Source organism: Phocoena sinus, chromosome 15 (assembly GCF_008692025.1).
Source record: "Phocoena sinus isolate mPhoSin1 chromosome 15, mPhoSin1.pri, whole genome shotgun sequence".
Lineage (NCBI taxonomy): Eukaryota > Metazoa > Chordata > Mammalia > Artiodactyla > Phocoenidae > Phocoena > Phocoena sinus.
In genome coordinates this window covers 34,743,729-34,760,357 of record NC_045777.1, presented here as the reverse complement: position 1 = coordinate 34,760,357, position 16,629 = coordinate 34,743,729, and the positions used below count along the sequence as shown (strand labels likewise).

Below are 16,629 nucleotides of genomic sequence, written 5' to 3'. Positions count from 1 at the left end.
ATTTTCTTTTTCTCTGAGTATGACAATGATGGTCTATTTTATGGTGTAGGAAACTAGTAACATTAAACATAAGATAGCCATCTTATCTGGTCAAACCAGATCGGATGGTTGCCTCAGATGTTCGCCTCAGATGTTCCCATCCTGCTGGCTTTCCACTATCATTCATTTTGATTACCATTGTCTAAATTTTCACCTTAGATTCCAGTTTGTCCATATAGCATTACTCTTTCAACTTTGCTGTTTCATCTCTCCTTCAAAGTGCTTCATCACTCTTCCCAAATTAGTTTGCCCTTGACTTTCATATTTCAAAGCCCAAGATGGTAGATATCATGGTTTATGTTTTCTATTTGTAATAAAAACAAGAAACAAAGTAACTTTAAAGGAGGAAAACCCCTTTTTCTCTCAGCAATTAGGAAATGGTTTATTTGCTGGAGCAGGAGAGGCGAGCCCTCCATATACTATAGTCTTTGGGGCTCATTCATCTTATATAATAGCTTTTAGTGAAGCCAGCAAATGTCGTGGGCACTCATGGAGGATGAAAAATTAAAGAAAACAGGCAAAAAGTATCCAGGGGAAAGAATCTGCCTGCCTTCCTCATTTCTTCTTTAGCCTAGAGCAAAATCACTCAAAATCATTTTTCTATGTGTAAGTTAGGAGAAGTGAAATCATTCTAACCAAGGTGGGTCCTGGCAAGCAGCACCGATTCATCTGCAAATCCATGCAGGAGCCTGAGAGTGGGGTGAAAGGGGGTGGGGGGCTTCCCAAAACTCCTTCAAGCCTTGACTTTGTCTCAGATCTTTTCTGGGACGCTGGGGGAGCTATGGGAAGGGAAAAGCTGGCAAAGAGTGGAGCGGCTTAAAATTCTGCATGATTTTTTCCAACTGTTATGTAATATTTTGGGGTCCCTTCAACATTTTCTGTCCTTGGAAGATGCCCCTTCTTGGGCCCATGTCAACTCATCACCAGGTGATGTGGTTTGCCTATTAGTAGTCTCCTGAAAGCAACACTTGAACACAAATAGGTAACTTTGTTTTTTTTTTTGTTTTTTTGCGGTACGTGGGCCTCTCACTTCTGTGGCCTCTCCCGTTGTGGAGCACAGGCTCTGGACGCACAGGCTCAGCGGCCATGGCTCACGTGCCCAGCCGCTGCGCGGCATGTGGGATCTTCCCGGACCGGGGCACGAACCCGTGTCCCCTGCATCGGCAGGCGGACTCTCAACCAGTGTGCCACCAGGGAAGCCCACAAATAGGTAATTTTAACCAAGGAAATTTCAGGGGCTTGACAGGATGGTGGAGTTGGTGTCCCTCAGCATTCCTTGGGGCACAATGCTCAGGTGACCACCTACTCCACTTATACACAGCCTTCCTCACCCCTTACCACCCTTCACCCCATGCTAGTTGATTAATTACCTCACACATTAACACTCTCAATGGGCTCGATTCAGTATTACATGCTGAGGATAGAGCAGTAAGCCAGATGAAGAAAATTCTTGTCCACAGGAGCTTACATTCAGGTAGATGCATCTTGACCTTGGGCCTCCATAGTGCTGGTGGGTTGAATTGATGCAAACTGGACCCAAAACAATTGGCCCACTGGAGGCCTTTAAGAGGAAGCAAAGAGGTGTAGCAAAGCAGACAGAACACCTCTTCAACCCTAGAAATTCTAGAAACCTGGTGAAACACAGAAGACTGGTGACCTCCAAGATATGGACTGGAAAAGTACCTCACAACTTCTGTGAATTACATGGTTCTGCAGTGAGTATTCTCAACTTACTCAGCCTAAGTACCGAGTAATTTAGGGTCAAGACACAGATAATGAGAATGAGGTTTCAATGCCACCTTTTCCACGAACCTTGATCATTCAATTTTGTTCAGCTTTAAAGAAGGGAAAAATGTATTAATCAACTTTCTCTGGAGGAGAGAGGATTATTATCAACCACCTGAGGAGTTTTTATTGCAGCACACATTGCCTATCTAACATCCCAGTTCCTCCTTTGCTGTGTAACTTGCTGGGTGGCCTTTCAGTCCTCACCCTGTGTCATCAAGCTGATCACGTGGAACTAAAAATAGATGTTCTGCAGAGGTGGTGGTGGCTTTGGCTTGATGGGATGAAGGCAATCAGTCTGAAACATCTCATTTGATTCAAATGAAGATGGCAAAATAAACAAACTTCAGATAACCCCTTGTGACACAATGACAGAGTATTTTAAAGACAGTTATGACATTTATACCCCTCCCCATGGCACAAGTGTAGCAAATGGTCATCCACAATGACACCTTTTATCTCTGTACCCAGCCCTGACAACCACGATTTGGAGTTCTGGGGACACGGGCCACTTATGTGACCAAACGGTTGCTTGGAGGTATTTCTGGCTAAGACTTGGGGCTCTAATCCTACTGTGTCCACTCCCCACATAAAAAAGGACAAATAAAGTCAAATAGATAGAACCACCCAGAAGAACAGTTTCCTATCGCAATTATAACAGGAACAGAGAAAAACGTCAGCTTGCTAGGTTTCATGGGGCCTGACCTGATTGGAGTTAATTTTCAAAAGAACAGTACTTTGTTTCTCTTACACATTAACTCAGGGTATCTTTCTAAACCGTGATCTGCACATATTTTGCGGCTTCTTGTGAAATTATCATTGGTGGAATATAATTCTCTGATTTGGGTATTTAGAAGCCCTGTAATATTAGAAAAGGAAGCTCTCCTCGTCCCTCGCAAATCACTTAGAGACTCGGAAAATTGTGTGGTTTTCTTTCAAATAACAGATGGTAAAAGTGAAATCATTCCCTCTCTTTAATATTTGAGAAGCAATCTACACCTGCCAGTGGCACTGGCAGTGTTCTTCTCGTAGGTGTAAACGTCACAGGATCATTCAGCTCATTTGCACAACAGGTAAGTAAGCTGCTTTTTCTCTTGCATTATGAAAAGCAGCTAATTGTCTCTTGTTTTTTGAAGATACACACACACACACACACACACACACACACACACATACCATTTCAGGAGATTCGCAGGCCTTCTGAAACTTAACTACACACAAAGCCTTTCCAAAAATGGCTTGACTATTTAAATATGTTTACCATGCTGTGTTTTCTTCAGACTTAAATTCCTGCCCTCCTTCTTCCTTTACCAGGATGCCTCAGAGGTTGATAATAATTCAGTTAAATTTCTTAAAGATCTCTCGATATTACAAATGAATGGTAAAAAGTATGATTACAAATACTGTGGTGTATTTTATATACACATATTCTGTAGGTTTATACATATATTTCATGTGTTTTTATTGTTTAGAATAACTAATTTCGAGAAATTAAGATGCAATATGATCATCTTACTGGACTTATTAATTCAGTGTGTTGAGTTGGTGGGATTCAAAAACAGCACAGGACTTCAAAGCTGGGTGATGAGCAGGTGTCTTCTTTCATCAGTGTACCTCCTCTTGAGGACTGTATCACCCGATTTATGATAAATTAAAATCAAGGTCCTTGTTGGATGTGAAAATGTTGCAGGAAGGGGGACCCCTTCCAGGGCCCGAGAGTGGGCTCTTGTCTAACACTTGGAGAAGAATTGTCTGAGGAGACAATCATGCTAACAAAGCAAGAGACTTTATTGGGAAGGGGCGCCCGGACGGAGAACAGCAGGGGAAGAGAACCCAGGAGGACTGCTCTGCCACGTGGCTCGCAGTCTTGGGTTTTACGGTGATGGAATTAGTTTCCGGGTTGTCTCTGGCCAATCATTCTGACTCAGGGTCCTTCCTGGTGGCGCATGCATCACTCAGCGAAGATGGATTCCAGTGAGGAGGATTCTGGGAAGTTGGTAGGACAGATCACTGGAGTCTCCTCTCCTTTCGACTTTTCCTGAATTCTTCCGGTTGATGGTGGCTTGTCGCGTTCCTTACCAGGACCTCCTGTTTAATAAAACTCATGCAAGTGTTTACTATTGGGCCTGGCCAGGGCAGGCTGTTTCAGTCAGTGGTTTCCCTAACAAAATGGATCCCAACTTTTGCCCCACTTATTTTAACTCAGGAAACCTATGAAAGAGGTTTATTATTCAATTGGCTCGATTATTTTGTCAATTTTCATAACTTTTTCCAAAGTGGAGGTCCCATAAGAGCAGAGTCCAAGGTTATAGTCAGCTACTGTTTTATGTAAGACTGTGGAAAAAAATCACTTAAATTGGGGGATGGGATTGGGTGGGGCTTGGAGAGCTATTGGAATTACCTGACAAGGTTAGTTGTAATCGGTCTTTGGAAAATTTCAAAATATGGAGGACTTTCTAGAGAACGTACATTTCCCACTCCATTGATCTCATCTAATTTGGCCTAGGAATTGCATTTTGTGCATTGGTTGACGGGTGTCTGTAATGCCATCCTCAAGGCAGGAAATAACGTGTGTGGGAAGCAAGAACAGTTATTTAAGTGACTGCGCCACCTCGTGGCCAAGCCTAAAGCTACTGCCTGGAGATGGAAGTAGCTTGCCTTAAAAGGGGAACCTTGCCTTAAAAAGGGGAACTGGATATTTGAAAATGTTCTTTCTGCCACACACACACACACACACACACACACACACACACACACACACATGGCTGATGCCCCGCAGCTCTGTGTGTATGCTTCATAAAAGCTTTCATTGTTTCCTCAGCTCTATGTAAATATTAATGCCTTCCAAGGCCAGCGTGCCAACGGCTGCTATTAAATCTTTTTCTCTCATTCTAATAATACACTTAGAGATGATTGGTAGTAGAAAACTCTCTTCAAGGCTTCTGCCTCTCCCCCATCAGAATGGAGATCAAAGAATTACGCTGTGAGGGTCAGTCGAGAAGAAAAGACTTCCAGCAGCAGAGCATGTGGTGTGACAGAAAATCATGACAATTATGATGTTCAAAGGAATTGCAGAGAAATCACAGTTAAACTTCTTTATTATGCTTGCAAGGGCTGGATGTTTTTACTTTATTATGTGAGGAAGGGTTATATTACAGACCCTTAGCTATTCCTCAAGGCAACACGAAGACAGAACTGCTTCTTCTGCTACAGGAAGTAAGCTTCAGTTAAGACTTGGGAGGTTCAATTTATTTTGGTGACTCCCTTACTAAATCACACTTCACTGTATTAATAAAAAATCTTGATCTATCTAGAAGCAGAGTTAAATCTAGGTCCTGAAAGGTACGTGCTAGTTAGGTACGTATATGTGTGTACTCACATATTTATTGCCTTAGTGCTCATTAGAAATGGGGCTGTGTTTTTTTCAGTTTTAATCAGTTACTAATGAGGAGAAAATAATCCTGAACAAATAAGAGATACAAATTTTGCTGAGAGAAAAGAGAACTAGTTTTCCTGTAAAATTTACTAGTTTGATTCTTGGTTTGTTAGTAACTTTCATTGCTACACAAAAGTATTACAGAAAAAGTAATTTAAGATAATGTTCAGGGGTCAAAAATTCAAGCCAAAAACTTGTCTTTGCCAAATAACATTGTTCATGAAAATGCTCAATTAAACTAAAATAAAAACTTCCCTTATCATCATACTTCAGTGGATACTGAATTCAGATCAAGGATTTTGAAGAAACCACATCAAATTTTAAAAGTAGTTCCCTGAAGCTACCGTCTGTAAGAAAAAATACTGCTGAAGTAGACATAGGATATCTTCTTAAACTCTAATCTAACCTCCATGCCATTCTATACCATCTTGAAAATGGCTTGGAAGAAGTGAAATGAAAGCTATATTCACACAAAAACCTTTAAGTGAATGTTTATAGTGGCATTATTCATAATCACCCCAAGTTGAAAGATTCCGAATGTCTCTTATCTTGAGAATGGATAAACAAACTGTGCTACCTTCTTACAGTGGAATACTAGTCATCAACCAAAGAGAACAATTATTGATGCATGCAGCAATATGGGTGAATCTCAGAAGCATTAGGCTAAGTGAAAGAAGCCAGACTCAAAAGTCCACATACTAGAACTGACCTTTGAAAGTGGGTTTGAACTGAGCAGGTGCACATATACAGAGATTTTTTTCACTGAATCGGTGCTACACGATCCATCGTTGCTTGAATCCGTGAATGTGAAACTGGAGATCTGGAGGGTCCGACTGTAAAGTTTTTTCACTGTGCAAAGGGCTGACCCCCTCCACCCACCCCGCCCCCCACCTTGTTCAAGGGTCGACTATATATGATTCCATTTGTATGATATTCTTGCAAAGTAAAACTATAGGGACAAAAAAAAAAAAGATCAGTGGTTGTTAGGGGATTGGATGGGGGAGAGTTTCACTACAAAAGGAAATGGGGCAAATTTTCAGGATGACTGAACCGTTCTAGATCTTGATTGTCTGGTTACACAACTTCATGCGTTTCTCAAAGGGCAAAAAACCGTACACTCAAATGGTTTAATTCTATAAAATGTTAATTATACCTTACTAAGAACAATGGCTTGAGAAATTTATTATTCATCTTATTGTTAACTCTCCATCTTAACAATTAAGATTTACCGCATTTCCTTGAGCTTTGTAAAGGACTTTGCTTGCTGGGAAAAATAGAAGAATATTTTCTCTTTCTAACTCAAATTAATGTCAAAGCTTTGGTTATGCTTTTGAAATTCTAAAAGCTTTTTTTCTTTTTCAAAAATTCTAGGTGGAAGCTTTATCCACGAATGCTCCGGAACGTTGCTGAAATAGACCTGTCGACTTCTGTTTTAGGGCAGAAAGTCAGCATGCCAATCTGTGTTGGGGCTACTGCCATGCAGCGCATGGCTCACGTGGATGGGGAGCTTGCAACTGTGCGAGGTAGGAACAAGGTTCTCACTCAAAGGGACAGAAATGGGCTAATATTTAGCAACTCTCTTCTCTGTATGCATCAAGCAAACACTTCCCTGGATGTCTTTATACTCACAAAAGTTAAGCTCATTGACTGGCATCAAAATGCCTGTTCTTGCACGGCCTGCTCTTCTACCTTCTAGCTGTACAACTCTAGCAAGATACTCAGTTTTATCAGTTGTAAAATGGAGATAAAAATAGTACCTACATCCTTGGGTTACTGTGAGGATTAACTGAGTTCACATATATAAAGTACCTAAAACAGTGCCTGGCACAGAGTAGTGGCTCAATGACTTTTAGTCGTATTATGAGTATCAATATCAATATCTCAAAATATCGAGGTCTGAGAAATGGACTCACCCATGGTCACACAGCTAGGCAGTACAGAGATGGACTCAACTTCATGGCTATCTAATTTCAAAGCCCTTGCTCCTTCCGCCAAACCACATGATTCTCACCATCAAAGAGCAAATGCAGTGACTTGGTTGGTTGTGTTTTCTGCCATGGTTTTGGACCATGATTCATTTACTGATAGGTTATATTCTCAGTAGAGCATTTCCAACTGCCTTAGGAGGGAATGATGAGAAATTCAAATACGATATGCAGAAATTCCTAATTAGGGCTAATTTATTAACTTCCCAGTCCTCTAGCAACTATGAACGTTTGAAAGGATATGTGCAGTGATAAATCTCCCCACATTCTGCTTCAGAAACACATATAAAAGTTGGTAATGAAGTCTATCTGATTTTTTTTTTTTTTTTTTTTGATGCTGAGCAAGGCAGGAAATTCAGGACCAAAGAGCAGGAACTAAATACTATTTTAAAACATTTTAATTATAAGAATTAAGGATCTTGTGGATTCACTTCCCTCCTTGAAATGTCTTTCACAAAATACTGCCTGGACTGTCAGCATAACACAGTGAGATTGTGCTAGAGAGACTTAGGTTAGAGTCTGGAGTCCCTTTAATTCTAGGACCACACACAGATAAGTGTGGCCACAGCCATTTGTCTACAGTAATCCTGAAATATGGAGAAGGAGAGGGAAAAAAGGGAAATGTATCAGTCTATTTAAAGTTAGGATAAGAGAGGACTTTCCAAGAATGTTATAGACAACAACCAGTGAAACAAAAGCAAACAAATCAGCACACACACAAAAATGGAAATTTCCACACTATCAAATATCTATAAAAATTTAAAACAAATGACCAACTAATAAGAATTGAAAAATGAGACTGCAAAGAGTTAATGTCCTTCCTGTGTAAAGAGCTCTTTTATTTGAATAATAAAATAACATATAACCCAAAAATGGAGGAAAAGATGTAATTGAAAAAAGGCAAATAAGACATTCACAAATGGAGGCATAACAATAACAAATAAATATATGAAAAATATTCAAATTTTATCCCATCCATAATTATCAAATATAAAATTATGATAATTTTATTTTCTGAATATCAAATTATTATTTTAATATTAGATAAGGTGATTAGGTTACACGCATTGTTGAAAATGTGCATTTTCAAATACTGGTAGGAAGAGTGAAAAATAGAATAATCTTTTTAGAAAATAATTTGACACTATGTATCAAAGCTTTGAAAATATGAATTCCAAGTGATGCTATGAATTATCTTCTAGGAATGCCAAGGAAATAATTATGATTTTGAGGAATGACATCTTTGCAGGGATTTTCATGCCTGTTATTTTTACTAAGAAAATAGTCAGGAAAACACTCAAATGTCCCATATTTGGAGATTGGTTGCAAAAAAATAGGATGCACAAATATGGGCTAAACACTTAAAAATCATATTATAGAAAGACTTGAGTGGCATGGCAATATGTTACCATATAATAATTTTTAAAAAGCAGTTACAAACAATAATAAGGTCATATAATATATTTATTTTTGAAGACCAAGAACGTAGACCACATTTTACAAATTTTTATTTATGAGTGATGGGACTATTCCTGACTCTATAGTCTTCTTATTTTTGGTCCATATGTATACAATTTTCTTTGAATTATTTTGCAAGAAGAGACCAATAAAAGCTAAATTTAAAAGAAGAGAGAAAACTGGAGAAGGAGCCATGGAGTGGAAGTGAACGAAAGAAAGTGAAGAAGGCAATAAGCAAAGCTCACTTGGTAAAATGCCCTGGAGCCTTTAAAGTATTTTTACATACATCATTTTATTTGCTATTTGACAGGTGTCACTGTCCCCATTTTATGGGCAAAGAGCTAGTTCCATAGAAAGCAGGTTTTCATAGTTAGCAATTGATAGGACTTACTCTCCAAATCACCTCTGATGGCTCCTTACTTTTGCTGGGGATGGGGTGGAAAGAAAAATGAGAAGAAAGGTTACTTAGAAACTATAATTTGACAGCCTAGGCAGTACTGTTTTATCTAACATTATTTCCTTCTAGCACTAACCATGAAACATTATTAAATGCCTATTGGAGTCTTATCCCTTTAGAGTTATTTATTAATAAAATGATTACCATGTTCCAGGCACTTTTCTAAGCACATTACAAGTATTAAAACATCACATCCGGGCTTCCCTGGTGTCGCAGTGGTTGAGGGTCTGCCTGCCGACGCAGGGCACACGGGATCGTGCCCCGGTCCAGGAAGATCCCACATGCCGCGGAGTGGCTGGGCCCGTGAGCCATGGCCGCTGACCCTGCGCGTCCGGAGCCTGTGCTCCGCAACGGGAGAGGCCACAGAAGTGAGAGGCCCACGTACCCCAAACAAAAACAAAAACAAAGCATCACATCCTCTGAACAGCCCAAAGAAGTAGGTACTATTATTAAGCCCATTTTATACAGGAGAAACAGAGGCACACGGCAGATGCCCAGGGTCACACAGTTCATAAATGATAGAGATGGGATTCAGACCTAGGCAGTCTGGCTCCAGAGTCTGGGCTCTTAACCACCTTGTGCTGCTTTTAATTTCCAGAAAATCCCATAAGTATCATGAAGGGAAGCCCATGTATCTGTAAATCACATTCCCTAAAAGTAATTAATTTGTCACTTAAGGTGCACGCAGAGCAGACCCCGCCGGGGGAGTGCAGGAGACTGAAATACTTGATAGACATTAGCGTAAGGTAGAACAGGCAGAACAAAGAGAATGTGGTGACACTGAGGACGCAGAGGAACTGGCAATGAAAGGTTATACACACCAGGTTGGAGAAGCCAAGATCCTGAACACATTCCTGTCAGGGCAGTGACATTACTGTTTATATTCCAGATTTGTGGTAGAATCATCCCTCAAGGATTTCAACATTCTTAAGGTTTTCTCTGACCTTCCAATTACTGTTTATGGATTGATGGTCTTTTTATTATTAAGATTAATCCCCCAAACAGGTGGTGATCAGCTCATAACAAAGAGTCTTCCTTGGCTGATACATTTTGATGGCGGGATGGATAGGTTACTTGGAAGGAAAGAATGTGTGCCTGGAACAGATGCTATTGGTGCCCAGGATATATTCCCTTATTACTTCCCATTTTTATCAGAACCTGCAGCTTTTTTCCTAACATTTTCTCTGGCAGCAGGAGCTGATGAATGGGGGTGATGGTTGGAAGTGGATGAGTGGAAGGGCATCTCTCTGGCTGGTAGATAAATACCTCAGCTCTCTTTGATCAGGGTAACTGAAGCATCTTCTAATCCCATCACCCAGGGTTTCCCTAATAAGACTGAGCCCCAGTTGCCTTCAGAAGTTACCTGCCCATTAGCACACCCTTCACTGGCTGCCCCCCATCCCTCTTTCACTTTCCTACTCCGTCAGCTCACCTTGCCATCATTCCCAAATACAAGACTCAGGCTCGTAGCATTGTCTCATTGTCAGTTTCTGGAAGAATGCAAACCAAGACAATGACTAACTGAATATTTGTACAGCCACAGGCAAATTTAAGGAAGAGTGGAGGAACATACTTATTTGGTAGACACTGTTTTCTTTTCTCAAAACTCAGAAAATCAACATGGAATTATGCAGCTGATATTTGACTTACTCTATCATTTCCAAATATGGAAACTCTCTCAAGCTAGCCTGATCCTTGGGGAAACTGTGAGATCTATGGATGGATGTTGCTGTGGAGGATTTTTTTCCCCACCTTTCTAATTATCTGGCCCCTAATCAAGTTTTCTTTTTTCCAGGGTCTTTGTCCTTAGCTAGAAGGAGAAACTGGGGCCAAGTTCAGAGGATAGGGGTTAGTTAGAAGCCGTCTCTGGAGAAAGTGTTCCTGTTAGCCTGGTCAGTAAGAGTAGGTGAAATCAAATCCCCAGGGAATGGTCTGGCCTGAATAATTAGAATGAGCACATAGAAAGTTCTGGAAGTTGCTGTGGTACCATGGTCTTGCCTTCGCAGCTGGTTCTCCAGACTTCTTCACAGAGACTTACTTCAGGGGTCATTTGGCCTTTCTCCTCACCACTGTAGGACATGTCCGCATTTTGAACTAAGCCCAAGAGCAGAGCTTTCTTCTTTACATGACTGTGTGGTTGTAGAGTGACCAGTGGAGCTACTCTTTCTTCATTTTCTAAATGGCAACGAGTATAGGGTTGCCAAATAAAATACAGGGAACTAGTTATAGTTGCATTTCAGATAAAAACCAAATCATTTGTAACTGGTATCCTATGTTTATTTGCTACAGCCGGCAACCCTAGTTAAATGAGAGATCTTACCTCTAGAGGCACTTGTGAGGGTCACATGAGATAAATACTAGAAAAAGCTTCCCCAAATGGGGCTCAATTTTTATTTGCCCCTGAGATTCCAAGTCCCTAAAATATTTCTCTCCCATACATTAAAAACTCACTTTCAGAAAAGTATACTCCATTTGTAATATCTTAGTGGGAGTAAAAAATTGCTCTTTTTACTTTGTTAAAGATGTTTTTGTTTTAAGCTTTATGCAGGAACCTCAAAAAATGACTTTAAGGGCCAGGCTGGTAATATAAATGTCCAAGGAAGGATGAAGTTAAGAAAACAACAATGCAAGCTCAGTGGTGGAGAGGGTACCAAACCTAGATTGCAGGTTCCATTGAAGGAGGGCAGCCACATCTTGACACTAGCTAACTGATGCCCCATGGGAGTGAGGATGTGGGGTGGTTGCCAAAACTTCAAAAATTTTAAGAGAAGCCAGAAATCTTGATTTTTATGTGCAATGTCCTGGTTTTTAAATGTTGGCAAATAAATCAAAATTCTTTAAAACACTGTTTGGAGCAACAATGTGTGGGCCAAGGCAAATACTTTTGTGGGCTACAACTGTCCCCTGGGCTGTCCAGCTGGGGCATCTGATTTATGTGGAGATTCACCACTAACTAGTTTCACTCTCTAGGATTATGTTTCCTCACTGATAAAGTGAGCTGCTTACATGTGATCAGTGGTTCACTTCTGGTGTCGCAAGGAGGCTGGAGTTGTTTCCAATGATCTCAAGGAAGTTAAGTGTGTCACTGAGCACACAGCTACTTGTGTTGCTTGTTGGGACTGAAAAGAACAGTGCTTTAAAGAAAAAGTTCTGCTGCTAAGACAAAAACAAAAAGAATACTCAAAAACATAAAACTCCCAACAGGAGTAGATGATCTTTACAATTTTTTTCAGCATACGAATAACTGGTTTTGTGCCCGTTTAAGATGTCATCGAATACAAAAAAAGAGACCAAAGTCAAGACCTGCCCCTCCTGACATTGCTGAAATCCCCACTCTCTCCCTTACTTTCCACTCTATGGCAGCCCTGGAGGATATAGACTATGGAGTGAGCATCCGCCTACATTGGATTTTCATTTCTCAAAACTGCATTCTTGGGATAGAAGAGAACGATCAGATAATTACTGATCTCTAGATCTTGCTGAAAACAAATAGGTGTTTAATAAATGCTTACATAAATTTTAAAAGTGATACTTCAAAGTCTTGTGGAAAATGATGGTAGCAACCATTTATTTAGCAATTAATGTGTGCCAGGCAATTTGAATTTATTAACTCATCTATCCCTGACCACTGTCTTAAAATGTGTGAGCCCACAGCCCTGAGGATCTTTCTCTGACTCCTGTGCATGTGGAAACTGAGGCTTGGAGAGATTAAATACCTTGCTCAGGGTAATTAATCACTTACACAATGCTGTCTATAATACCCTGGTCAGTTGCTGATATTTCCAAATGTCATTAACTGCCTGCAGCAAGATCCCTAAGGCAAGCTGTATGCTATAGTCTTGGAATATTTACTATAAGTGTTCTATGTTTTTACAGTTTTATCCTTTTAGTTTTGAGAGTATGGAATAAGCCACAGAATATGAAACTTATTAGGAATTAAGAGCCTTGTGCAAAATTCAGGAGCGTAAATAAAGGGGCTTGAATTTTAAACAAATGAAAATTAAAACTTTTAAGATGGAAGGAAAATAACCAGAAAACACTCAGTGGAGAGCAGTTTGCTATGCATTGTTTTATGAATAAGAGATTTATTGCAGTGGATGATTTAGTCAACATTTTAATAATTGACCATTATTATAATATTTAAGCAGTCAGATAAATGCCTCTACTTATAATGGCATAGCGTTTGAAACTCTACTAGATTGTTTTTTTACTTTTTTAAGTTTTATCCTTCACATAAGCCTCAGGGATGAATACAGAATCATTTCTCCAAAATATTTAACATATTGAAGAAAATAGCAATAATAAACATAAATGCTAGTAGCACATAAGGGAGGTGGTCTCATTAGGTTAAATTTCCATCTTGCAAAAGAAGTAGAACATTTCTGATTTCTCAAAGAACCAATTAACAAAATGCTTACTATAGCATTGAGGCTTTTAGGACATTATGGTGAAAATCTCTCTGGTTTTATGCACAGTAGCTGTAATAAAATTTTATTTTGTACTCCATGGAGGCATGCATTAGCTCTTTTGCTCCATTTAATCATGGGAAATCAAAAAGAAAGAGAAAAGAAGAGATTAAATATTTACTTATCCTTTTGCTTCTGACTTGTTATGTGGACAAATGCCACATGAGGGAGTGCTGGGACCTCAAATAGAGAAAAATTAAAACCCACTTAATGCATTCCAGGAATGCTTGGCATATTAGTAAATTCTTATTAAACTGTCAAAAAAAAAAAAAGATTTAAAAAAGAAATTCCTATCTCTGGATGCAATTAGAGGCTACCACACAGAATTTGATGGGTCATAAAACCATTAAGTCTAAACACTTTCTTTTTGAGCCTAAAAGGCCAGAACATTCCAAAGTGAAGTTTTGGGACTCAGCTATGACTTGGCCACCTATTAAGTTGCAGGTGGAACAGATTGCAGAGTAACACAAAGACCCCAAAGAACTGAATTAGGGTGTAGGTGAGAGCTTTAGCTGTTGAATTTTCTGGATTTTCCGAGATTAAGTGATCAACCTTAACACTGAGTGAAAGACCATTCAGCAGGAAAAATTGTCATTTCCTTTGCTCCAGACCCAAACGATGTATTTTTGAAAGCTTTATTGATATATTTATGTGTTGTACTAGGTGATCAAGTAGATATACATTTCAGCATACCTACAAGGAAAATATCACCATTATTCTTAATTTTATCTAAATCCAGGAAAAGCACCAGATTTGCTTTAAATTTTACTCTTTCTGAGGTGAGTGCCTTTTATGCACCAGGTGCTTGGACTTTTCATCCCTATTATTAATCCTCGCAATAGACCTGTGAGGTCATTATTATTTATCATTCTCCTCAGTTGACAGTGGAGGAGAAGGACACCTTTGACCAATGTCTAGTGTTGGTGAGTGGTTAAGATGAGGTTTGTTGATCTGTTTCACTCTAGAGTTTAACCCAGTTATTTGTCTTCATCCATTATTTTATCACTTTTACAGAGAAGAATCAAAAGTAGGGAGGAATAAAGGAGAAAGGATAGTTCACTAAAACTTTGTCCAAATTACATTAGTTAAACATTTGGAAGGGAATATATCTTTGCATCATTGTAGTAAAAAAAACAATTCATACCTTTTCTTGCTTTTATTTTCAAACTCTTTTATCTCAGTTTTGTGTTCTGGACCTTCTTTTTCAATAATCAAAAGTCAGTAGGGGCTTCCCTGGTGGCGCAGTGGTTGAGTCCGCCTGCCGACTGCAGGGGACACGGGTTCGTGCCCCGGTCCGGGAGGATCCCACATGCTGTGGAGTGGCTGGGCCCCTGAGCCATGGCCGCTGAGGCTGCGCGTCCAGAGCCTGTGCTCCGCAACGGTAGAGGCCACAACAGTGAGAGGCCCGCGTACCGCAAAAAGAAAAAAAAAAAGTCAGTGGACATGCTCTTTCTGTACATACACTCACACATGTTACATCTACATACACATGCATATATACATATATATTAATGATTATGGACATCTTATATATGCATATATATAAATGTATAATTCATATATAAAATTTTTCAAAAAGTGATAGATTCAGTGTTGAAATCACTTTGCAATGAGACAAACTTCATTAATCCAAAACAGCTATTAAAAAATTAGACTCCAGCTATCTTAAAGACCAGCATCAAATGAAATAATTTCTAGTATTTTGCACCAGAATTTCAGCTATTGATCAGCTTTCTCAAGAGCATGAGATTGCTTCTTCTCAAATTATTAGAGTGCCTGGTGACCTTAAAGATGTGACAGTGAGAAGTCAGAGGCTGACGTATATATTCCAATACTGAGGTTGTTAAATTGAGAGAGGTTGATTGAAGTCACCACGTGCAAACCTGATACTCCTTGAACCATCGTTAAAAGGCATCTCACTGTGGTGTCATCTCCATGCCATCAGCCAGTTATGACAGGACCTGACGACTCAATAAAATGACAGAATAATAACCTGGGAATCGGTATCGTAAAGCTAATGTTTTTGTCTATTGCAGAATTCTGCCCCAGAGATAAAGTAGGAGCAAGGAAGGGAGGGCTAAGATGTCATTGGACTAACTGTTCCTTGAAAATATTTCCATACAATGAAAAAGAGTTCTTGAGGTGTAGTGACATTATGACTGCTCAAGGTTACTGTTCCAAATTCAGACAATGAACCATCATGAAAACACTGGTTTCTTGGCCTTTTGGGGCAGTATTTAAATCGGTTAAATTTTCTAAATGGTACATGAATATTTGACCACTTCTAAGTATTTCACTCATGATTATAGTAGAAGTTTTGTTCTTCCCTTAGATGACTGACTTCAGAACATTCTTTTTCTGGGTAATCTCAATGATAACTTTAGACATTAAGACAATAATGTTAATTGTGTCTTTAACAAACCTGTGTAATAATAGTTCCTGTGCAAAGAAAGGCAGATCCACTCACTGGCTGGTAGGGTAAACTGGTAGGATGAGAACACTTCAGTGTGTCAGACCCTGAGTTTAGAACCACACAACTGTTTGGTACATTGTCATTGCATATTTTCCCCATTACATAATGACTTCCTGTGCAGAGGACAAAATGCGTTTTCTCAGCAAAATTTTCAGCACAGCTGTTTTGGTGACTAAGTTTTGCAGGAGTTTTTTAATCAAATGCACCTAAAAAAAGCTCCTTTGGGCCCTTTCATCATATTATCCCCTTTCCTTTAAATACATAATTTTGGAAGCTTAACTCACTTCTCCCATATAGGAAAGTTATTTTCAAGGAAATAATTTGTACCCAAAGTAGCACATTGCTTAGTTGCTCTGCTCTAATCTGGATATATGATTTATCCCACATGAATTAATGTTCCAAATAACAGACATTGACTCCCATTGATAACTAATAGTTTACATTTTCTCTGTTGTTGTTTTTCTTTTTTTTTTGTGGTAGTGAATAAACATCGTTCTCAAATGTATTATAATTCTCTCCCTTGTCAAGCC

The 16,629-nt window shown here is 39.3% G+C and overlaps 1 protein-coding gene across 1 annotated transcript in view; it reads left to right on the top strand.

Moving 5' to 3' along the window:
* HAO1 (hydroxyacid oxidase 1) overlaps nt 1-16,629 on the top strand; it is a 65,493-nt gene that overhangs the window by 459 nt on the left and 48,405 nt on the right. Inside the window, exon 2 of the mRNA XM_032606456.1 lies at nt 6,632-6,783. Coding sequence (XP_032462347.1) covers nt 6,632-6,783 — 152 coding nt within the window. The remainder of the gene's footprint in view (nt 1-6,631; nt 6,784-16,629) is intronic.